Here is a 25,020-nt window from a genome sequence, read left to right as displayed (position 1 = left end):
GAAGAAAATAAAAAATGTCACTGGCTCATATATTTAATAACTCCTTAGTTTTGTACTGGTTCCAATAGACTTGAGGGGAGCAAGCTCTCCAATATTTAAGGAGAATCAATTGGACCCTGACAATTAAAGGCCTGATAGGTTTTATGTCAGTTGGAGGACAGTTGCTGAAAGGCATTAAGGGGTGATTTATGATCATCTGGAGAGGTTGACACTTATTAACGAATCCCAGTATGGCTTCAGGCCTCACTAACCTGATTGATTTATTTGAAGAATTGACCAGGTTTATGGATGAAGGCAGTGTAGTAGATGTTATACACTTCGATGCAAAGAAAGCCTTCAATAAGGTGCTGTATAGATGGCAATTGGGAAAGATTTCCTCATGTGGGATTGCTGGTTATATATTATGGAGAATAGGAAATTGGTTGTAATGCTGTAGGCTGTGGGCCGTTATAAATGGGAGTAGATCCATATGGGACCGTCTCACGAGTGGAGTGCCCCAGGGCTCTGTACTGAGACTGTAGATGTTTATGATCATCATTAATAATTTGGATGAGGACATAAATGGAACCATTCACAAGTTTACAGATGGTGTACAAATATACATGGGAGCTTGAAATTTAGAACATTTAAATTAGAAATTTATGGGCGGCACAGTGGCGCAGTGGTTAGCACCGCAGCCTCACAGCTCCAGCGACCTGGGTTCAATTCCGGGTACTGCCTGTGTGGAGTTTGCAAGTTCTCCCTGTGTCTGCGTGGGTTTCCTCCCACAGCCAAAAGACCTGCAGGTTGATAGGTAAATTGGCCATTATAAATTGCCCCTAGTATAGGTAGGTGGTAGGGAAATATAGGGACAGGTGCGGATGTGGTAGGAATATGGAATTAGTGTAGGATTAGTATAAATGGGTGAATGATGTTCGGCACAGACTCGGTGGGCCGAAGGGCCTGTTTCAGTGCTGTATCTCTAAACTAAACAATTAAATGGGCTGATTTAGATATGTTAGGGAATGGACTGTGTGTGAGATGCCTCTATGCGTATAAGTGTTGTATTAGGCATTTGTCCCAGGGAAATTCCAGGCCTGTCTATGTGATGCAATGAAATTACAATAGGAGCTTGAGGTCATAAACCATTCAAGCAGTGTGATGAGGCCATTGGGAAAGCAAATAGAGTTTTAGATAGTGTTACGACAGTAGAATATAAAACAAAGAATACTATACTCAGGCTGTGCAAGGCTTTGGTACTGTTGCAATGAAGTATTATGTCCAGCTTTGATCCGCATGCATGGCAGAGGATAGCTAGGTTCTGAAGAAAGTGCAGCAGAGGATGACTAAAATGATACACAGTCTTTAGACTACTTTTTCAGGACAGACTAAATACATGGAAATATTTTCATTAGTGAAATGAAGGCTTAAAGGAGATCTAATTGAGTTTTTCAAAATGAGGAAATGATTAAGTTCCAATCAAAGAAAAATCTGCAGATGCTAGAAATCTGACTTTATGCTCTCCTCCGCAGCGGGTTTGGAGGTGGAGAGAACATAAAATTGGGTGGGATGGCGGCGGGGGCTGGACCCCATCACCAAACCACCTCTGCTGAAATTTAGTCTGGGGCAGAAAAACCTGTGAACAGCCATCCCGCCCCGCCGCCAATTGAGACCCTTAACTGGGTAATTAACTCCTAATTAAGGGCCTCTTCCCGTCGCAGCTGCAATTACCCATGTGGCGGGCAGCCCTATCGCCGCAAGGGAAGCACGGCACGAGAAACCATGCAGGCTGCTTCCTGGCTCCAGGGAGAGTGGGGTGTCCCACGTTCAAAGGCACTTAGCGCCTGAAGGAGGGACCCAGCACTGGGAAGGGGGGCCCACTGAGGGCCACCCCCTGCCCTTGCTGCCCCCACCCCTGACCTACCTTAAGTCTTGTTCCAGCGCCGCTCCTTGGTGTCTGGGTTGCCGCAGCTACAGCAGCAGCCACTGGCTTTTGATTGGCTGGCAGCTCTGCAAGGTTCGGACTTCCGGCGTTGGTGTCCTAAATCCTATGGAAGGTCTGCTGATGTCCTGTTAAGTGCCTGATTGACACTAAATTCTGGAAAAGAGGTGACACGGGAACCTTGGCGTCAGTTTCCCCTGACGCCAGCATAAAATTCCCCCAAGAACAGAAAATGCTGAAAACACTCAGCTGTGAGCACTTTGTCAGAACTGATTCTGTTTAGTTGGAGAAGCCAATCAGGATGGATAGGGATGGGAGAACTGGGGAACCTGGGGTAAAGAGTTGGTTAGATGTTAGGAAATATCTCTTTTTACAGAAAATCATTGCCCTTTGCACCAGATTACCCAAGTGTGTACTGAGTGTTGATTGACTGTGGCCTTTCAAAAGGAAGCTGGATAATTTGCCTTTCAGGGTAGGAAGGAACTTCCCAGTGTTTTTCCTCCTATCCTTAGTTTTGTTTCCGATAATACCTTGCCTCTCCCAGGTGATTGTGTGACTAAGTGGCTCGGTTTGATGGTGTATATAGCTGCACCATGTCTGGAACAGTTGGGCTTGGTGGACGAAATGGTCTATTCCCAATGTTAATCTTGTATCCGCATACGGTAGTCACTTCCTTTTCTTCTATGAATACTATCATGCAATATTTAACATCCAATCAAAAAGACGGATAGATCTCATCTGAAGGACAACACATTACCATTCCTTTAGTACTGCCTCTGGGTATGAGGCTTGAAAGCCTTAACCTTTTGACTGTAAGGCAAGTGTGTAACCAACTGACTGAAACTGATGAGGTCCAATGCTGATTATAGACAGTACCAACTTAAGAAACCCTTTTTTTAAGTCCAGTGAGATGATTTCCCCTGGATTTGGGCTCATTCATTGTCTGTAGTCTGCACGTTGCAAACTATTGTATGAAAACAAATTATATGATTTAGAAGAGCTCTGCATCCAAACTTAATGAATGAGCTTTGGATGATCTTTCCCTCTTGTTTGCTGATAGACTTGGTAGTGAAATTGGACAAGGGTGTATAATTTACTCATTATACGATACACCTGGTATTCAGTTCTATTCAAGTCAGTGGAAATGAATATTTTATTTATTTAGAGATACAGCACTGAAACAGGCCCTTTGGCCCACCGAGTCTGTGCCGACCATCAACCACCCATTTATACTAATCCTACACTAATCCCATATTCCTACAACATCCCCACCTGTCCCTATACTTCCCTGCCACTTACCTCTACTAGGGGCAATTTATAATGGCCAATTTACCTATCAACTGCAGGTCTTTTGGCTGTGGGAGGAAACCGGAGCACCCGGCGAAAACCCACGCAGACACAGGGAGAACTTGCAAACTCCACACAGGCAGTACCCGGAATTGAACCCGGGTCGCTGGAGCTGTGAGGCTGCGGTGCTAACCACTGCGCCACTGTACCGCACAAATATCTGGTGGAATGCATGTAACAGGTGATCAGTACAATACTGCTTGTTTCGCATTTCTGTCCATGTCCAATTACACCCCCATGGTCCTAGTGTTTTTCTTTAATTCATGTCCCCATGATTGGTATATCATTTGCTTCTAAAAATCTGTCTCTTTTCTTCCACAGCTTCCTAAACTCAGGCCAAACCCCTCACGGCCTCACAATCTCAGGAGTAGTTCTGACCACAGGTTTTCTGTTGCTCCACGCCTTTTCCAGAATTCCAACCTCAACCTGCAGCCAAAGGTTGTCCCAGCAACGATTGCCAATCTTTCAAATGCTAATGTGCCTCCTGCAACAAAGATCAAATTCCCATTGAACTACCATTCAGGTGAGCATCATTTTGTTGAGTTCTACCTCTCGGCCCCCACCTACCCACCTCCATTTTAAAATGGACAATGCCATTCTCCTTTGATTCCTAACATTCCACTCAGTTTAACAGTTCACAAAGCCAAGGAAGTCAAATCTGAGATCTCAATGAAAACATGGATAAAAAAAACTTTACCAGCTTTATTTTTAAATAATTTTCTGATTATCATTCTAAATGTTGTTTACAAAAATACCTTAAGTGTTAAAAATATGTTGACAAGTTTAAAAAAAATGTGGGTCTACTGAGAGCTAAATCCATGAGTAGGTAACTGGTCCTAGATTTAATCCTGAATATGGGTTAAATTATCTAATCTAAGCCTCAGCACACTTGGGTTGAGGTATCTAGGGTTACTGATCTGTAAGGAGATCCTTGCTAGAAATGCCCATGTGCTCATGTTCACCAAGGACAGAATCTAGCTCAGCGGTGATGTTCTTTACAGGTAACTCATCTGCCGACACTTGCTGTTTAGGCTTGAGGATGCTGGAAGATGCCTGTGAAACGATACCTCGGCGAGTCACTGCTTCAGGAGAGGATAGAAAAGTGTCAGAGAAAGGGAGAGAAATACCTACAATTATTTTTGAATATCCTCCTTCCCTCTGATCCTTTGCTTTTAGTGCTCATTTTCTAGCCTCTGTGTACAGAACCTGTTTTGCTGTTTTTACGGAACCCATTGTCCAATATACAGAACTAAGCTACCAGTTAAAAATCTGAGAGTTGAAAGCCCAACCTTGATGGATATTCATGCTTTCTCTTCCTGTTTGCATTCATTTTCCTCATTCCTCACTATGCCAGCAGAGCATTTCATCTCGAGAGGAACCAAACTTGTAAAAGGCATGTCCTACCAACAAAAGGTTGATCACAAGTGAGAGCAGCAGATGCCACGACATCTGAGACCCAGACTTTGCAAACCTCCCCTTGAGGAGCAGGCATAGTATGTAGAAAGCCCAGGGGAATCTAAAACAGAAGGACTTTCACCACACTTTCTCTACAACGGATTAAATAAAGAAAATAGAGAGGTTAATATAGATATGTTTCTAATATATTAAGTTGCAGATAACCTACCAATGATTCTTGCTGCTTCACAGGTGAGAGCCAGTTACAGAAGATAGAAGTGGGTAATACCACACCAAATACCATTCACCAGAGAAACGCAGAGGGAAACAAGGGACTGATCTTGCACAAGCGAGTCAGAGGTCAGATATTCATGTTTCTACACAATAACAGATGTAGAATATCCAAAGAAAAAAACACTTTCTCTCATTGACCTGTGGTTTATTGAAGTGAAGTCTGTTTTTAAGTACTCACTATCCATTGTATTCCAGCACATAGTAAGCTCAACAAAAGAAGGGGCAGTTCTGGATTTAGTTTTAGGTGATGAAGCTGGTCAAGTGGGAGAATATTTTGGTGGTAGTGATCATAATTCAGTTAGATTTCGCATCGTTAATGGGAAAAGCCCAAGGTAGACCAAGCATAAAAGATTTAAATTGGAGAAAGGACAATTTTATTCAGCTGAGATGTGATTTGGCAAAAGTGGACTGGAAACAGCTATTTGAAGGTAAATCAGTGTCGGAGCAGTGGGGGGTATTCAAGGAGGAGATAGAAAAGGTTCAGAACAAATATGTTCCCACAAAGAGAAAGGGTCAGACTCCCAAATCTAGACCCCCCTGGATGTCAAAGACCATACAGAGTTCTTTCTTTTGGGCCTCCTTATCTCGAGAGACAATGGATACGCGCCTGGAGGTGGTCAGTGGTTTGTGAAGCAGCGCCTGGAGTGGCTATAAAGGCCAATTCTGGAGTGACAGGCTCTTCCACAGGTGCTGCAGAGAAATTTGTTTGTTGGGGCTGTTGCACAGTTGGCTCTCCCCTTGCGCCTCTGTCTTTTTTCCTGCCAACTACTAAGTCTCTTCGACTCGCCACAATTTAGCCCTGTCTTTATGGCTGCCCGCCAGCTCTGGCGAATGCTGGCAACTGACTCCCACGACTTGTGATCAATGTCACACGATTTCATGTCGCGTTTGCAGACGTCTTTATAACGGAGACATGGACGGCCGGTGGGTCTGATACCAGTGGCGAGCTCGCTGTACGATGTGTCTTTGGGGATCCTGCCATCTTCCATGCGGCTCACATGGCCAAGCCATCTCAAGCGCCGCTGACTCAGTAGTGTGTATAAGCTGGGGATGTTGGCCGCTTCAAGGACTTCTGTGTTGGAGATATAGTCCTGCCACCTGATGCCAAGTATTCTCCGAAGGCAGCGAAGATGGAATGAATTGAGACGTCGCTCTTGGCTGGCATACGTTGTCCAGGCCTCGCTGCCGTAGAGCAAGGTACTGAGGACACAGGCCTGATACACTCGGACTTTTGTGTTCCGTGTCAGTGCGCCATTTTCCCACACTCTCTTGGCCAGTCTGAACATAGCAGTGGAAGCCTTACCCATGCGCTTGTTGATTTCTGCATCTAGAGACAGGTTACTGGTGATAGTTGAGCCTAGGTAGGTGAACTCTTGAACCACTTCCAGAGCGTGGTCGCCAATATTGATGGATGGAGCATTTCTGACATCCTGCCCCATGATGTTCGTTTTCTTGAGGCTGATGGTTAGGCCAAATTCATTGCAGGCAGACGCAAACCTGTCGATGAGACTCTGCAGGCATTCTTCAGTGTGAGATGTTAAAGCAGCATCGTCAGCAAAGAGGAGTTCTCTGATGAGGACTTTCTGTACTTTGGACTTCGCTCTTAGACGGGCAAGGTTGAACAACCTGCCCCCTGATCTTGTGTGGAGGAAAATTCCTTCTTCAGAGGATTTGAACGCATGTGAAAGCAGCAGGGAGAAGAAAATCCCAAAAAGTGTGGGTGCGAGAACACAGCCCTGTTTCACACCACTCAGGATAGGAAAGGGCTCTGATGAGGAGCCACCATGTTGAATTGTGCCTTTCATATTGTCATGGAATGAGGTGATGATACTTAGTAGCTTTGGTGGACATCCGATCTTTTCTAGTAGTCTGAAGAGACCACGTCTGCTGACGAGGTCAAAGGCTTTGGTGAGATCAATGAAAGCAATGTAGAGGGGCATCTGTTGTTCACGGCATTTCTCCTGTATCTGACGAAGGGAGAACAGCATGTCAATAGTCGATCTCTCTGCACGAAAGCCACACTGTGCCTCAGGGTAGACGCGCTCGGCCAGCTTCTGGAGCCTGTTCAGAGCGACTCGAGCAGAGACTTTCCCCACTATGCTGAGCAGGGAGATTCCACGGTAGTTGTTGCAGTCACCGCGGTCACCTTTGTTTTTATAGAGGGTGATGATGTTGGCATCGCGCATGTCCTGGGGTACTGCTCCCTCGTCCCAGCACAGGCATAGCAGTTCATGTAGTGCTGAGAGTATAGCAGGCTTGGCACTCTTGATTATTTCAGGGGTAATGCTGTCCTTCCCAGGGGCTTTTCCGCTGGCTAGGGAATCAATGGCATCACTGAGTTCCGATTTGGTTGGCTGTATGTCCAGCTCATCCATGACTGGTAGAGGCTGGGCTGCATTGAGGGCAGTCTCAGTGACAGCATTCTCCCTGGAGTACAGTTCTAGGTAGTGCTCAACCCAGCGGTCCATCTGTTTGCGTTGGTCAGTGATTATGTCCCCCGATTTAGATTTGAGGGGGGTGATCTTCTTGATGGTTGGCCCAAGAGCTCTCTTCATGCCATCATACATTCCTCTGATGTTTCCGGTGTCTGAGGCCAGCTGAATATGGCTGCATAGGTGTTGCCAGTAGTCGTTTGCGCAACGCCTAGCTGTTCTTTGTGCAGTACTTCTGGCTGCTTTAAGTGCTGCGGATGTTAAATCGCTGGGGGCTTTCTTGTAGTTCAAAAGTGCAATGCGCTTAGCGGCTATGACAGGTTCCAGCTCTTCATTATGAGATTGAAACCAGTCTGCATTTCTCTTCGCACTTTTGCCGTAGGTGGTCAAAGCTGACTCATAGATGGCGTCTCTGATGTGGGCCCACTTGGTCTCAGCATCCCCTGTGGGAGTGTTTTGAAGGGCTGTTACAAGTGAATTTAGAAATTTTTGTAACAGCTGTGGGTGAGAAATTCTGCTCGTGTTGATGCGCGGGTGGCCCTTCTGCTTGGAATGATGCAACTTCTTTGGTCTGAGTCTAACCTTGCTGCACACCAGGGAGTGGTCGGTGTCGCAGTCCGCACTGTGGAAGCTGCGTGTGATTTGAACACTGTTTAAGGCGGCTCGCCTTGTGACAATGAGGTCTAGCTGGTGCCAACGACGTGATCTTGGGTGCCTCCATGAAACCTGGTGACAGGGTTTAGTGTGAAAGAACGAGTTGGTGATGCAGAGGTTATGATAGGTACACAACTCAAGCAGTCTCTGCCCGTTCTCATTCATCCTTCCAACGCCATAGCGCCCAAGGCAGGAGGGCCATGAGTCATGGTCGGCCCCAACCCTGGCATTAAAGTCCCCCAGCAGGAATAGGTGTTCGGTGTTGGGGATGCTGCTAATGATGTTATGGAGTTGTTCATAGAACTGGTCTTTAGCTTCAGGTGCGGAACAGAGTGTTGGAGCATAGATGCTGAGTAGGTGTACTGGACCAGAGGTGGTGAGCAGTCGGATGGACAGTATGCGTTCCGAGCCATTTGAGGGAGGCTCTATCATGCTGAGCAAGGAGTTTCTGATGGCGAAGCCCACTCCATGCTGTCTTGGTTCTTCAGGATCCCTGCCCTGCCAGAAGAAGGTGTAGTCTTGCTCTGCTAGAGAGCCACTCGCGGGGAGGCGAGTCTCCTGAAGTGCTGCAATGTCCACATTGAGTCTACTGAGCTCGTTGTTAATGATGGCGGTCTTCCGAGAATCGTTGATTTGTGTAAGGTCTTCCGACAGGCCAGGACACATAGTTCTGACGTTCCAGCTTGCAAAGCGAAGGGCTGGTACCTTCTTTCCTTTTTTCATGTTGTTTGGTGCGGTGTATCAGTCCACCTTTCAGGCAATGACCCTGAGCTCCAAGCACCCATTGAAGCAGGCAGACTGTGGCGGGACAGAACCTTATTGACCGGGGGCTGCCCAGTTTGAGGCGGGCGGTAGCTGTCCAGTGAGGTGCAATGACCTCTCCCACCGACAAAGGCAACCCGTGGCGCCCAGTTTCTACGCCAATTTATCTGGACTTATAACCCGTAACTGCTGCCTTCCGTGTTGTTTCAGTCGCTGTGAGGCAACTATGGAGTGACCTCTCCATGGCGCTTGCCTGGGCAAATTTATGGAGGTTGAGAGTTGCCCAGTCGTCAAAACCCCCCTCTCGGCCTTTCTGGTGGGGTCCAAAGGAGTGCAGGACACGACGTTTGGCACCAGTATGGCTGCAGGAACTGCCGGAAACATGCCAAAGGTGACACATGACCGCCTACGGGGTTCCGCTCCGGATTTTCTGTTAGGGTTTACTCCCTTAGCCTTGGTCTCTCCCGAGACGCCCACAAGGCAGTGGGGTTGTTGGGGCCCCTGCACAGGTGTAGGATGGTGCCGGTGGGAGGAGGGGATGCAAGGGGGAGGGGTAGAGGGAGGGGGTGGGGGGGGTGCAGGGGAAGGGGGTGCGGGGTGAAGATGGTGCGGGGGGTGGCGGGCTGGGACGGGGTTGTGAGGGGGTGAGCTGAGAGGGTGGAGCAGGGAAGGGGACGGGGGTGGGGGGGGGGTGGAAGGGGGGTAAAGGGGGGGGGGGGAGGGGGGGTGGAATCTGGTGCAGGTAATAAGCCATTTCCTCAGTGCCCACCATCGACGTCCGGAAAGCTCATCTACGTCCTTCGGGAGGTGAAGCATCATTTGGCAGACTTAGAGGTGGTTACATTTGCTAAGGGTTTTTTTTTTTGCAGTGGTTTAAATAAAGGCATGCAGCATTGCCGACAGTGCGCTGCAGATGCTCTCCGAGCCATCTCCCGCGGGCGCTTTGTTTGAGCAGGTGTTTGAGTTTGCCGATACATCATAAAGTTAAAGTTGGAACAATGAGACTAACAGTCCAGAGTGTCTGCAGCCACGGCATGCGGTAAGTCCATTGAGGTGAAGAAGGAGCTGCGGGACCCGAGAGAAGTCCTGTGAAAAGGTGCCCCGAACACCCAAAACATCCACGAGCGGCCCCCCCGGCCGCAACTTCAAAGCGCCCGCGGGAGATACAGAGTAGGATAAGGCAAAAAAGAGTTTATGTCAGGTACAGAGAGCTCAATACTACAGAAAGCCTAAAGGAATACAGGAAGTGCAGAGGTGAATTTAAAAAGGAAAGCAAAGAAAGGACATGGATAAATATTGGCAAGTAAAATCAAGGAAAACCCAAAGATCCTTTACAAATACATAAAGAACAAGAAGATAACTAAGGAAAGATTAGGACCAGTTAGAGACCAAAAAAGTTACTTGTGTGTGGAAGTGGAAGATGTGGGCCTGGTTCTTAATTAATACTTTGTTCTGTCTTCATAAAAGAGGGGGGCAATGCAGACATTGTAGTTAAGGAGGAGTGTGAAATATTTGATATTTGAAATATCGTTAGAGAGGAAATATTAAGGGTTTTAGCATCTTTGAAATTGGGTAAATTGCCAGGCCTGGATGCTAAGAGACCCAAGAGAGGAAATAGCGGGCATCCTGACCATAATTTTCCAATCCTATCTGGCTACAGGCATGGTGCTGAAGGATTGCTAACATTGTACTGTTGTTTAAAATGGGAGGAAGGGATAGACTAGGTAATTACAGGCTTGTCAGTCTAACTTCACCAGTGGACAGATTACTGAAAAAAGCTCTGAGGAACAGTATAAATTGTAATTACAAAGGTACAGATTAATCAAGGATAGTCAGCGTGGATTTGTTAAGGGGAGGGCACGTCTGATTAATTTGATTGAATTTTTTTGAGGAGATAACAAGGAGCATTGAGCAAGGTTGTACATTTGATGTAGTCTCAATGGATTTTAACAAGGCTTTTGAAAAGGTCCGTCGGCAGACTGGCCAGAAAAGTAAGATCTCATGGAATCCAAGGGCAAATGACAAGCTGGAGCCAAAACTGGCACAGAAGCAGAAAGCAAAGGATAATGGTTGACATTTTTTTTTCTGACTGGAAGGCTGTTTCCAGTGGCGTTATGCAAAGCTCAGTACTAGGTCCATTGCTCTTCGTTGTATATGTCAATGATTTAGACTTAAATGTAGGGGATGTGATTAAGAAGTTTGCAGATAATACAATTGGTTTTGTGGTTGATAGTGAGGAAGAAAGCTATAAACTGCAGGAAGGTATCAATGGACTTGTCAGGTGGGCAGAAAAATGACAAATGGAATTCAATCCAGAGAAGTGTGAGATAATGCATTTCGTAAGGGTAAATAAGGCAAGGGAATACACAATAAATGGATATTGAGAAGTGTACAGAAACAGACTGACCTTGGAGATGTCTACAGATTCCTTAAGGTAGCAGGATGGATAGATAAGGTGGCCAAGAAGGCATACAGGATATTTTCCTTTATTAGCTGAGGCATAGAATATAGGGGCAGGTAGGTTATTACTAGAACTGTTCAAAACAGTAGTAAGGCCACAGCTTGAGGACTGCATACAGTTCTGGTCACCATATTACAGGAAGGATGTTGTCATGCTAGACCCCCACCTGCCAGGAATGAGGCATATTAATTTTACCATATTAAATTTTAAATCGTTGCTGGGAAGAAGAGAAGGCCTGTTACAAGGGCTGCCAGACACTTGGCTGGAAGGCATTTACATACCAATAGGGACAAGAGAAGTTACTTCCCTTATCCAATTTAACCCACAATGGACTTTGAACACCAGACATTGAAGATGAGGGAGCTCAAATTTCAGGATGACTGCTGGGATAGCTGAATCCACAAACAGGCGTGGTCAGACCAGCTAGTCACATGACTAGCCTGCTTGGCAACCTGTTATTTTCTGAATTGTACAAACAGTTTGAACTGAGTGTCTGTTTGCTCCTGGACTGAAAAGACTTCTCCTGGCTGGTTCGCCACAGCCTCTCCTGTCTGCTCCCATCTCTTTCTCACGGAACTCCAAATCCAATGAAGACACATGAACCCAAGAGACTTGCAGGTTGATAGGTAAATTGGCCATTGTAAATTGCCCCTAGTGTAAGTAGGTGGTAAGAGAATGGTGGGGATGTGGTAGAGAATATGGGGTTAATGTGGGATTAGTATAAATGGGTGGTTGTTGGTCGGCACAGACTCGGTGGGCTGAAGGGCCTGTTTCAGTGCTGTATCTCTAAAAAAAGAGAGAGAAAAGTCTCCTACAGCGAACAAGGCTTAAGAAGAATACTGGGCCCCAAGGAAAAGCAAGCCCTACCTACAACCAAGGACTGTACAGTGAGCTTGAAGATCCGTAACAAAAACCCTCTTCAGAGATTGCCTCAAACTTTTCCACTTTATTTCTTCTGCTCTGTTCTGTCTCTATCTGCATGTGTGTATCGCATATGCATGCTAGCGTGGGCGTGTCGTGTATCCATAGGCATTAACCGACTTAGAGTTTAAGTTTAATAAATTTCAACCTTTCTTCTTTAAACCTAAGAAAACCTATTTGGCTGGTTTCTTTGCCTTATACTTGGAAGTTAGTGAACAAGGATTCACTAAGGGGGAGCTAAAAAAAACAGTGTTTTAAAAATTAAAGGGTCACTGACCCGAAGAAGGGTCACTGACCCGAAACGTTAACTCTGCTTCTCTTTCCACAGATGCTGCCAGACCTGCTGAGTGATTCCAGCATTTCTTGTTTTTATTTTAAAAATGAAACCCTGTTGTGTTAAGACCAGGTGAAGGCTCTGAGGGAACCCGAGACCCCTTTCTCACCAGGTCATAACAATGCAATCATACTAGAGAGGTTACAGAGGAGATTTACAAGAATGTTCCTAGGAATGGAGAAGTCTAGCTATGAAAAAGTTTGGATAGGCTGGAATTGTGTTCTCTGGAACAGAGGGGACTGAGTGGAGATTTAATTAAGGTTTATAAAATTATCAAGGGCCTAGACAGAGTGGATAGGAAGGACCTACTTCTCTTAGTAGAGGTCAACAACCAGGGGCCATAGATTTAAAGTAATTTATAGAAACATTAGAGGAGAAATCTTTTCCGCCCAGAGGGTGATGGGAGTCTGGAACGCACTGCCTGAAAGGGTGCTAGAGGCAGGAACCCATAGAACATTTAAAAAGTACTTGAATTTGCACTTGAAGTGCTATAGCCAACAGGGCTATGGAGCAAGAGCCAGAAAGTATTTATGGCCTCGTTCTGTGCCATAATTTTTAATTTTCTATGAAGCAATTTATATTACAGAGTGAGTATTGACATAACTGAGTTGGAGATGGGGCAGGACTTACAGTCTGACTACAGCAAACAGAATCTGTGTCACAGCAAATCGAGTCTATTTGAACAGAATCTCAACAAACTACAGCAAACAGAGCTAATAATCAAAACTACATGAGAACCCTGATAAAAACGGTAAAAGATTACTTTTCCTGTAAAATATACTGAGTGGAGTATAATTACATAATATTAATTTGAGACATAAAATCAACCCAGTCACTTTATAGCAGTGTGGTCGCCAGTTGTGATTAATGGGAGTATTACCAATTATTTCCTTTCTGGCTGTGAGTTATATTAAGGCACACCAGTGCAAATCCAGCTCTTCCATATAACAGGTAGCTTCACATACACCAGTCCCTGTCACACATTAGTCTGACAGTTAACTACTGGTGAATTTTTCTGCTCCTCAAGGAGGATTCTGCTGGAAGTGGAACACTTCCCCTATTTCAGGTCAGCATTCCCAAGTAAGGTGTATAACATCACAGAATCACCGAATAATACAGTGCAGAAGAGGCCCTTCGGCCCATCGAGTCTGCACCGATGCATTAAAACACCTGACCTGTCTACCTAATCCCATTTGCTAGCACTTGGCCCATAGCCTTGAATGTTATGACGTGCCAAGTGCTCATCCAGGTACTTTTTAAAGGATGTGAGGCAACCTGCCTCTTCCCCCCTCCCAGGCAGGGCATTCCAGACTGTCACCACCCTCTGGGTAAAAAAGTTCTTCCTCAAATCCCCCTTAAACCTCCCGCCCCTCACCTTAAACTTGTGACCCCTCGTAACTGACCCTTCAACTAAGGGGAACAGCTGCTCCCTTTCCACCCTGTCCATGCCCCTCATAATCTTGTACACCTCGATCAGGTCACCCCTCAGTCTTCTCTGCTCCAGCGAAAACAACCCAAGCCTATCCAACCGCTCTTCATAGCTTAAATGTTCCATCCCAGGCACCATCCTGGTGAATCGCCTCTGCACCCCCTCCAATGCAATCACATCCTTCCTATAATGTGGCGACCAGAATTGCACACAGTACTCCAGCTGTGGCCTTACCAAAGTTCTGTGCAACTCCAACATGACCTCCCTGTTTTTGTAATCTATGCCTCGATTGATAAAGGCAAGTGTCCCATATGCCTTTTTCACCACCCTATTAACCTGCCCTTCTGCCTTCAGAGATCTATGGACAAACACGCCAAGGTCCCTTTGTTCCTCATAACTTCCCAGTGTCAGGCCATTCATTGAATACTTCCGTGTCACATGACTCCTTCCAAAGTGCATCACCTCACACTTTTCAGCGTTAAATTCCATCTGCCACTTTTCTGCCCATTTGACCATCCCGTCTATATCTTCCTGTACCCTAAGACACTTCACCTCACTGTTAACCAATCTTTGCGACATCCGCGAACTTACTGATCCTACCCCCCACATAGTCATCTATGTCATTTATATAAGTGACAAACAATAGGGGACCCAGCACAGATCCCTATGGTACGCCACTGGACACTGGCTTCCAGTGACTAAAACAGCCGTCTGACATCACTCCTACAGCTAAGCCAATTTTGAATCCACCTTATCAAGTTACCTTGTATCCCATGTGCCTTTGCTTTCTTGATAAGTCTCCCATGTGGGACCTTGTCAAAGACTTTGCTGAAATCCATGTAAACTACATCAATTGCGCTACCCTCATCTACACACCTGGTTACATACTCAAAAAATTCAATCAAATTTGTTAGGCATAACCTCCCTCTGACAAAGCCATGCTGACTATTCCTAATCAAATTTTGCCTCTCCAAGTGGAGATAGATTCTCTCCTTCAGAATTTTCTCCAATAGTTTCCCTACCACTGACGTGAGACTCACTGGTCTGTAATTCCCTGGCTTATCTCTACAACCTTTCTTAAATAGTGGGACCACATTAGCTGTTCGCCAGTCCTCTGGCACCTCCCCCGTGGCCAGAGAGCAATTAAAAATTAGGGTCAGTGCCTCTGCAATCTCCACCCTCGCCTCCCACAGCATCCTGGGACACAAATCGTTTGGACCTGGAGATTTGTCCACTTTTAAGCCTTTCAAAACCTCCAATACCTTGTCACTCCCTATGACAATTTGCTCGAGAACCTCACAGTCTCTCTCTCTCTAAGTTCCATATCTACATCTTCATACTCTTGGGTGAAGACAGATGTGAAGTATTTGTTCAACACCCTACCAATGTCCTCTGGCTCCACCCACAAATTTCCCCCTTGGTCCCTAATGGGTCCTACTCTTTCCATGGTTATCCTCTTCCCATTGATATACTTATAGAATATCTTGGGATTTTCCCTACTTTTACCTGCCAGAGCTTTCTCATATCCCCTCTTTGCTCTCCTAATTGCTTTCTTAAGCTCCATCCTACACTTTCTGTACTCCACTAATGCTTCCATTGATTTGCTCACCTTGTATTTGCTAAAAGCCTCTCTTTTCCTTCTCATCGTACCCTGAATGTTTCTGGTCATCCATGGTTCTCTGGGCTTGTTGCTCCTACCTATTACCCTAGAGGGAACATGTTGGGCCTGTACTCTCCCCATTTCCTTTTTGAATGCCCCCCACTGCTCTTCTGTAGATTTTCCGACAAGTAACTCTTTCCAGTCTACCTTGGTCAGATCCTGCCTTATTTTACTAAAATTCGTTCTCTCCCAATCCAAAACCTTTTTTTGCAACTTGTGTATTTCTTTCTCCATAACAAGCTTAAATTGTACCATGTTGTGGTCGCTATCACCAAAATGCTCCTCCACCAACATATCAACCACCTGTCCGGCTTCATTCCCCAGAATTAGGTCCAGCACTGCACCCTCCCTTATTGGATCCTCTACATATTGAGCTAAAAGGTTCTCCTGTATACATTTTAAGAACTCCACTCCATCTAAGTCCTTAACACGATGACTATCCCAATTAGAACAAAGAACAGTACAGCACAGGAACAGGCCATTCGGCCCTCCAAGCCTGCGCCGATCTAGATGCCTGCCTAAACTAAAACCTTCTGCACTTCCAGGGACCGTATCCCTCTATTCCCATCCTATTCGTGTATTTGTCAAGATGACTCTTAAACGGCGCTATCGTACCTGCTTCCACCACCTCCCCCGGCAGCAAGTTCCAGGCACTCACTCTGTGTAACGAACTTGCCCTCTACACTTTGCCCCTCGCACCTTAAACCTATGTCCCCTTGTAACTGACTCTTCCACCCTGGGAAAAAGCTTCTGACTATCCACTCTGTCCATGCCACTCATAACTTTGTAAACATCTATCATGTCACCCCTCCACCTCCGTCATTCCAGTGAAAACAATCTAAGTTTATCCAACCTCTCCTCATAGCTAATGCCCTCCAGACCAGGCAACATCCTGGTAAACCTCCTCTGTACCCTCTCCAAAGCCTCCACGTCCTTCTGGTAGTGTGGCGACCAGAATTGCACGCAATATTCTAAGTGTGGCCTAACTAAAGTTCTGTACAGCTGCAGCATGACTTGCCAAAATTTTTATACTCTATGCCCCGACCGATGAAGGCAAGCATGCCGTATGCCTTCTTGACTACCTTATCCACCTACGTTGCCGCTTTCAGTGACCTGTGGACCTGTACCCCCAGATCTCTCTGCCTGTCAATACTCCTAAGGGTCTGCCATTTACTGTGTACTTCCCACCTGCATTAGACCTTCCAAAATGCATTACCTCACATTTGTCCGGATTAAACTCCATCTGCCATTTCTCCGCCCAAGTCCCCAACCGATCAATATCCTGCTGTATCCTCTGACAATCCTCATCACTATCCGCAACTCCACCAACCTTTGTGTCATCTGCAAACTTACTAATCAGACCAGCTACATTTTCCTCCAAATCATTTATATATACTACAAACAGCAAAGGTCCCAGCACTGATCCCTGCGGAACACCATGAGTCACATCCCTCCATTCAGAAAAGCACCCTTCCACTGCTACCCTCTGTCTTCTATGACCGAACCAGTTCTGTATCCATCTTGCCAGCTCACCTCTGATCCCGTGTGACTTCACCTTTTGTACCAGTCTGCCATGAGGGACCTTGTCAAAGGCTATACTGAAGTCCATATAGATAACATCCACTGCCCTTCCTTCATCAATCATCTTCGTCACTTCCTCAAAAAACTCAATCAAATTAGTGAGACACGACCTCCCCTTCACAAAACCATACTGCCTCTCGCTAATAAGTTCGTTTGTTTCCAAATGGGAGTAAATCCTGTCCCGAAGAATCATCTCTGATAATTTCCCTACCACTGACGTAAGGCTCACCGGCCTATAATTTCCTGGATTATCCTTGCCACCCTTCTTAAACAAAGGAACAACATTGGCTATTCTCCAGTCCTCTGGGACCACACCTGTAACCAATGAGGATGCAAAGATTTCTGTCAAGGCCCCAGCAATTTCTTCCCTTGCCTCCCTCAGTATTCTGGGGTAGATCCCATCAGGCCCTGGGGACCAATCTACCTTAATGCTTTGCAAGACACCCAACACCTCCTCCTTTTTGATAATGAGATGACTGAGACTATCTGCACTCCCTTCCCTAGGCTCATCCTCCACCAAGTCCTTCTGCTTGGTGAATACTGATGCAAAGTACTCATTTAGTACCTCACCCCTTTCCTCTGGCTCCACACATAGATTCCCTTCTCTGTCCTTGAGTGGGCCAATCCTTTCCCTGGTTACCCTCTTGCTCTTTATATATGTATAAAAAGCCTTGGGATTTTCCTTAATCCTGTTTGCCAATGACTTTTCATGACTCCTTTTAGCCCTCCTGACTCCTTGCTTAAGTTCCTTCCTACTGTCTTTATATTCCTCAAGTGCTTCATCTGTTGCTAGCCTTCCAGCCCTTATGAATGCTTCCGTCATCCAAGGTTCCCGAAACTTGCCAAACTTATTCTTCTTCCTCACAAGAACCTGCTGGCCCTGGATTCTAATCAACTGACGTTTGAAAGACTCCCACATGCCTGATGTTGATTTACCCTCAAACAGCCGCCCCCAATCTAAATTCTTCAGTTCCTGCCTAATATTGTTTTGATTAGCCTTCCCCCAATTTAGCACCTTCACCCGAGGACTACTCTTATCCTTATCCACAAGTACCTTAAAACTTACGGAATTATGGTCACTGTTCCCAAAATGCTCCCCTACTGAAACTTTGACCACCTGGCCGGGCTCATTCCCCAATACCAGGTCCAGTACGGCCCCATCCCTAGTTGGACTATCTACATATTGTTTCAAGAAGCCCTCCTGGATGCTCCTTACAAATTCTGCCCCATCCAAGCCCGTAGCACTAAGTGAGTCCCAGTCAATATAGGGGAAGTTAAAATCACCCACCACTACAACCCTGTTACCTTTACATCTTTCCAAAATCTGTCTACATATCTGCTCCTCTTCCTCCCGCTGGCTGTTGGGAGGCCTGTAGAAAACCCCCAATATCGTGACTGCACCCTTCCTATTCCTGAGCTCCACCCATATTGCCTCGCTGCAATTAATGTTGGGAAAGTTGAAATCACCTTATATAATTACCCTATTATTTTTATATACTTCTGCAAATTGAGCACATATTTGCTCTTCAATTTCCCGCTGAATATCTGGGGGTCTATAATAAACACCTAGCAATGTGGCTGTCCCTTTGTTATTCCTAAACTCTACCCATAAAGCTTCATTGGATGCCCCCTCCAAGATATCATCTCTCCTTACTGCAGTAACTGACTCCTTAACTAATATTGCAATGCCCCCTCCTCTTTTACCCCCTCCTCTGTCTTGCCTGAAGATTCTATATCCCGGGATATTGAGCTGCCAATCCTGCTCCTCCCTCAACCATGTCTCCGTGATGGCTACTATATCACAATTCCACGTGTCAATCATTGCCCTTAACTCTTCCGTTTTACCTGCAATACTCCTGGCATTAAAGTATCCATCCATCTGCAGAGTGAAGGGGCTGAATGTTTGCTTTGCGGCAGGAACCAGGAGGCCAACTCCCAAACCCATTTCAGATAAGACTCTTTGGCCAAGGATTTCTTTGGATCTACTCTCATTCTATAGGTGTGCAATGAATTACTACTATGAAAGGGCAGTCTCCTCATCCATTCATTCCCCAGTCGAACGAAATTGATTTCTTACTCAAGCTGTTGATTAATTATGGACAGTAAACAGCATCGTACACTAGACTCAAGGGAGAAGATGTGAAAATTATTGTATATTGGTACACAGATATATTGATATAAATTCACCTGCAATTTACAACAACTTTATCGAAGACAATCTTTAGAATTTGATCTGATATTAGGATAATTAAACAGGAATTTTAACCACCAAAAACGGGTGGGTTTGAATCGGGTGAGATGTGAAAATTTTTAAAATCTCAATCCCGAACTCAACCTGCCTTGAACCTGCCCACATTTGGTTTAATGAAGGTGGGAAAGTGGGGGAGGAATGTAGTCAACCAACTGAGTTAGTCATTTAAATATTAGAATGAGGCTGCATGCCTCAGATTTTATGTGTCAGGTTTAACCCTGGCTGGTTGGGGTACCTGACAGCTAAAGGGAGGTGAGGACTGCTCCATGGAAGAGGTTAAGTGCCTTTCCAGCACTGCTTATGGGCCAAGAGGAGCAGGAGTGCTTCTTGCTCACGCTCCCAAGCTAACCTAGTACGCCCTCAGGATTGGAATTCCTCCCCCTCCTTTTCAGGATAGCCAACAACCTCCTCCCCTCCGCACCAGGATTGGCCCCCCTTCCCCCACCCCACCCCACAAGAATTGGACCCTCCTCCCCCCATTCCCCTCCCCCCCCCCCCCCACTATCACTACCACATTACACAGTACCAGGCTTCCCATCTGCTGCTAGGTTGCGGCCTCCTCCAGAGTGTTCCCTGCCCGACAGAGATCCAAGCCTGTCAAGCAGCTTTTGGATGGGCAACCAGCTGAAAAAAAAGGTGCACAGTGTGCAACTGGTTCCCCTCAGCACCCCCGCCCCCCCCCCCCCCCCCCACCCTCCCCCCAACCACCACCACCACCACTCGGCTTCAAAAACCCACCCTAGTCAAAATCCAGATGCAGTGAGCCTCCGGAGGGAAATGTCATTGCTGAAAAATGGCTTTAAATGGAAACAGTGAGGCAGCGATCTTTCACTTTTCAATTCCAATTCAGGGAAGATGATGGGAATAAATGGATCCGATGATGCTTTGTTGGAAATGTTTTGATTGATGTCAGTCACATCGCCAAAGGACGCGAGTACACAATGTGAAATTGGCCACAATTTGGTACTAACTGTACAGTCACACTCGAGGGAAATAGAAAAGCTGATGATGTGGGAAATGGAAATGCAGTTGGATACTGTTCTGAAATGAAGCTATAATGGATGGGATTCTCCTCAGCTGGCAAAATGCAGGTTACCTGCTAGAGCTCCAATTCTGAATATTCCTGTAAAATTCAAACTAGCAAATATCCACTGACTGTATGTGCTAAAGGTCCATTCTGCTCAGATCCCTTCAATGTACCTCTGAGATTAGGCTGTCCCTTTTTTTTAAATTCGGACTTGTATATTTTTCTTTCCCAAATGTTTCAATATATTGTTGAACTCCTGTACCAGTGAAGGCAGCGTTCAATGCCGTGATCATGACTCTAATTGTTTGGGTAACTGAAATTATGCACTGTGTCGGGATAAAACTACCTTCAACAGACTCAACTCGTAGAATTACTTAGAATGTACAACAGAATGTCCAACACAGAAACAGGCCAATCAGCCTAACAGATCTATGTCGGTATTTGTGCTACACTCGAGCCTCCTCCCACCCTACTTCATCTCACTCTATCAGCCAATCCTTCTATTTATTTCTCCCTCATTTACTTATTTAACTTCCACTTAAATGCATCTAAGCTATTCATCTCAACTACTCCAAGTGGTAGCAAGTTTGTTATTTTTATTTATTTAGAGATACAGCACTGAAACAGGCCCTTCGGCCCACCGAGTCTGTGCTGACCATCAACCACCCATTTATACTAATCCTACACTAATCCCATATTCCTACCACATCCCTACCTGTCCCTATATTCTCCTACCACCTACCTATACTAGGGGCAATTTATAATGGCCAATTTACGTATCAACCTGCAAGTCTTTTGGCGGTGGGAGGAAACCGGAGCGCCCGGCAAAAACACACGCAGACACAGGGAGAACTTGCAAACTCCACACAGGCAGTACCCGGAATTGAACCCGGGTCGCTGGAGCTGTGAGGTTGCAATGCTAACCACTGCACCGCCCATTAATAGGGGCATAGAATACAAGAGCAAGGAAGTTATGTTGAATTAGTAGAAGACACGAGTTCAGCCTCAGCTGGAGTATTGCGCCCAGTTCTGGACACCGCACCTTAGGAAAGACGTGAGGGCATTGGAGAGAGTACAGAAAAGATTCATGAGAATGGGTCCAGGGATGAGGAACTTCAGTTATGAAGATAGATTTGGAGAAGTTAGGACTGTTTTCCTTGGAGAAGAGAAAGCTGAGAGGTATTCAAAACCATGAGGGTTCTGGACAGAGCAGATAGAGAGGAACTATTCCCACTCGTGAAACGATCAAGAACGAGAGGGCATAGATTTAAAGTATTTGGTAAGAGAAGTAAAAGTGACATGAGGAAAAACTTTTTCACGCAGTAAATGGTTAAGGTCTGGAATGCACTGCCTGAGAATGTGGTGGAGGCAGGTTCAATTGAAGCATTCAAAAGGGCATTAGACAGTTATATGAAAAGGAAGAATGTGCAGGGTTATAGGGAGAAGGCAGGGGAATGTAACTGAGGGAATTGCTCTTTCAGAGAGCTATTGTGGAGACAATGAGCCGAATGGCCTCCTTCTGCACTGTAACGATTCTGTGAAATTCATTCTCCTGAATTCCTTATCAGATTTATTAGTGACTACCTTATATTTATGAGCCTTAGTTTTGGACACCCCAACAAGTACAAACATCAGGCTAAAAGTTCGATTGACCCCCAAAAGCAGGCACAGGGATTGCGATATGCAATTCACCACGCCCATTCAAAGAAATGGCAGCAGCACGCCTGATAATTATAACCGCAGTGGTGTGCCCAGCGCTAAACGCACTGATAAGTTGCTGCATTCTGCAGCAGGAGGACTAAGTTCGTGAGAGGCTGGCACCACTTAAAGCGAGCCTGCACTACTTAAAGCCAGGCTACCTCTCTTAAAGGCACAGTGCATTTTGAGTGGAGCAGATGGTGGAAGGGTTTATGAGCAGAAGGAGAAGTAGAAATGGTGCAGCAATCCAGACGGTTCTCCGAGGAGACCCTGGAGGCCTTAGGTGCAGGAGGATGATGGAGGTCCTATGCTCTCAGGGGCCAGGAGACCCCCTCAGACAGATGCAGGCAGTGGGAGAAGATGCCAATAGTCTAGCTCCAAGGAATTGGGTGCAGTGCCGCAAAAAGGTCAATGACTTCACAAGAGTGGCCAAGGCCAGTGAATGCATCTTCAAATGCCACATCCTTATAACTGAGCCACTAGCCTCAAACACTGTTCAATTCACCACCCACCTCACTCACTTCCCAATAGGGGAGGCGGTGGCATAGTAGTATTTTCACTGGACTAGTAACCCAGCGACCCAGGGTATTGCTCTGGGGACATGGGTTCAAATCCCACCACAGCAGAAGGTGGAATTTGAATTCAATTAATAAATCTGGAATAAAAAAAACGCTAGTCTAATGAAACCATTGTCGATTGTTGTTAAAAACCCATCTGGTTCACTAATGTCCTTTAGGGAAGGAAACCTGCTGTCCTTACCTGGTCTGGCCGACATGTGACTCCAGACCCACAGCAATGTGGTTGACTCTTACATGCCCTCTGAAATGGCCTAGCAAGCCACTCAGTTGTATCTAACCGCTAGCACTGTGGGTGTACCTACCCCATATGGACTGCAGCAGTTCAAGAAGGCAGCTCACCGCCACCTTCTCAAGGGCAATTAGGGATGGGCAATAAATGCTGGCCTGGCCAGCGATGCCCACATCCCATGAATGAACAGAAAAAAAATAGTCTTTATCAAGCACAACTCAAATCCAACATTCATTGCTTCACCTCACACTCACACTCACACACATAGAACTGCCGAAAGCCTCTCACTCACATCTCACAGCTTGAACACACTGCCGGCCATTCAACTATAGCAAGCACACCACCCAAACACATTGCACCACACTCACTGACACAGTTCTCTCTTTCTTGCAGGACAGTGTAGCCTATAATCGGAAGCAGTATCCCCTAACCAGCGGGTGACAGGCGTGGATGCATGTCTTCACCCTCATGGATGAGACAATGCTGGCAATCATTGGTATGGCCATGCCTGGGACTATGGCCAGTGGTGGGGCTGAAACCATAGAGGATAATGGGATGTTCCTACCAAATCCACCTTCTCACATCCCACTTCCCCCTCATCCCACAATCTGTTCTGAGTGACAAGCAGCAGATGGTGTAGGATGCACCTCTCCCTTTCTCCACCATCCCTCACCCCAACCCTACCCTTGTGACTTTATCCTTTTAGCTTTCAAAAAACTACCACCTGGTTAACAACTGGTGGGGCATCCTGAAGTGCAGGAGCAACAAGACACTGAAACACAGTCACTCGATCCCACACTCGTAGTCACTATTTCAGAGGGTAGCATAGAGGCGGAATCTGCATGTGAAAAAGGAAGACTTGCATTCATTTGGACTTTTCATGACCACTGGACATCTCAAAGCACTTTATTGCCAAACTACTTTTGAAGTGTAGTTACTGTTGTAATGCAGAAAACTTGGCAGCCACCTTACACACTGCAAGCTCCCACAAACAGCAATATGATAATGACCTGGTAATCTGTTTTTATGATGTTGATTAAGGGATAAATATTGGCCAGGACACCAGGGATAACTCTTCTCCTCTTCTTCAAAGTAGTGCCATGGGATCTTTTACATCCACCTGAGCAGGTGGATGGGACTGGGTTTAACATCCCATCTGAAAGATGGCATCTGTGACAATGCAGCAGTCCCTTGGTACTGCACTGGAGTGTAATCCTTGAATTTTTGCTCAAGCTCTGGAGTGGGACTTGGGACTTGAACTCAGAGATTCAGAGACCAGAATGCTACCAACTGAGCCTTGGCTGACGCTGCAAGGTGAGTTACCAGGAACAAGTGGGCTGCAGTCAGACCAAGGGGGAAGGATAGTGCAGATAACAGCTCCCTGGAGGGCAAGGTCACACACGAGGTCTGCTGTGTAGGACTCAAATGAGGACTTTGATGGGGTGACGTGGAGAACAAGGCTGATAGGTATGGGAACTAGCATTCACATTACCCGTGTACCTTGTTCTCTTGGGCTGGTTATGGGAACAGTACATGATGAGTTAAAACAGCTTTCTGCAAAGAGAAAATGCTAAACAAATAGAAATCATCTGGGAGGCTGCAGTTAGAATATTATTTCAGTTTAGGGCACCTTCCTGTAGGAAAGGTGGACAGAAGACAATTAGTGTGAGGTCAACAAGGATTACACACTGGGTTAGAGGGCTGAGAAAAATAATTGGATCAGAGCTGAAGTTGCATTGTGTAAGCAGGCCTAAGGCAAGGATGAGATGTTGATGCAATGTGTGACAATGTCTGACCATTTGTGTTTATATCAATAAATGATCCTGAAGATTTTGTGAGGGCAGTATAACCATGGAACTTAAGAGGGCCATATACCAATGGTAACAGAATGTTTAGAGTAATAGAGTTATACAGCACAGAAACAGGTCCTTCGGCCCATCGTGTCCGTGCCGGCCATCAAGTGTCTAACCATTCTAATCCCATTTTCGAGCACTTGGCCCGTAGCCTTGTTTGCTATGGCATTTCAAGTACTCATCTAAATACTTC

The 25,020-nt window shown here is 46.0% G+C and overlaps 1 protein-coding gene across 3 annotated transcripts in view; it reads left to right on the top strand.

Moving 5' to 3' along the window:
• The window catches only part of si:dkey-26i13.8 (kinesin-like protein KIF19), a 209,126-nt gene that overhangs the window by 144,720 nt on the left and 39,386 nt on the right, over positions 1 to 25,020 (top strand). For 2 of the 3 annotated variants that reach the window (XM_068055750.1, XM_068055748.1), the window contains exons 18-19: positions 3,590 to 3,791; positions 4,916 to 5,023. In XM_068055750.1, the coding sequence (XP_067911851.1) occupies positions 3,590 to 3,791; positions 4,916 to 5,023 (310 nt within the window). The remainder of the gene's footprint in view (positions 1 to 3,589; positions 3,792 to 4,915; positions 5,024 to 25,020) is intronic. The other variant, XM_068055749.1, reaches the window with a different exon arrangement.

The sequence above is a fragment of the Heterodontus francisci genome, chromosome 24 (genome assembly GCF_036365525.1).
Source record: "Heterodontus francisci isolate sHetFra1 chromosome 24, sHetFra1.hap1, whole genome shotgun sequence".
NCBI classification, from domain to species: Eukaryota; Metazoa; Chordata; class Chondrichthyes; order Heterodontiformes; family Heterodontidae; genus Heterodontus; species Heterodontus francisci.
Note: the sequence above shows the minus strand (reverse complement) of the source record. Positions and strands in the feature narration are given on the sequence as shown.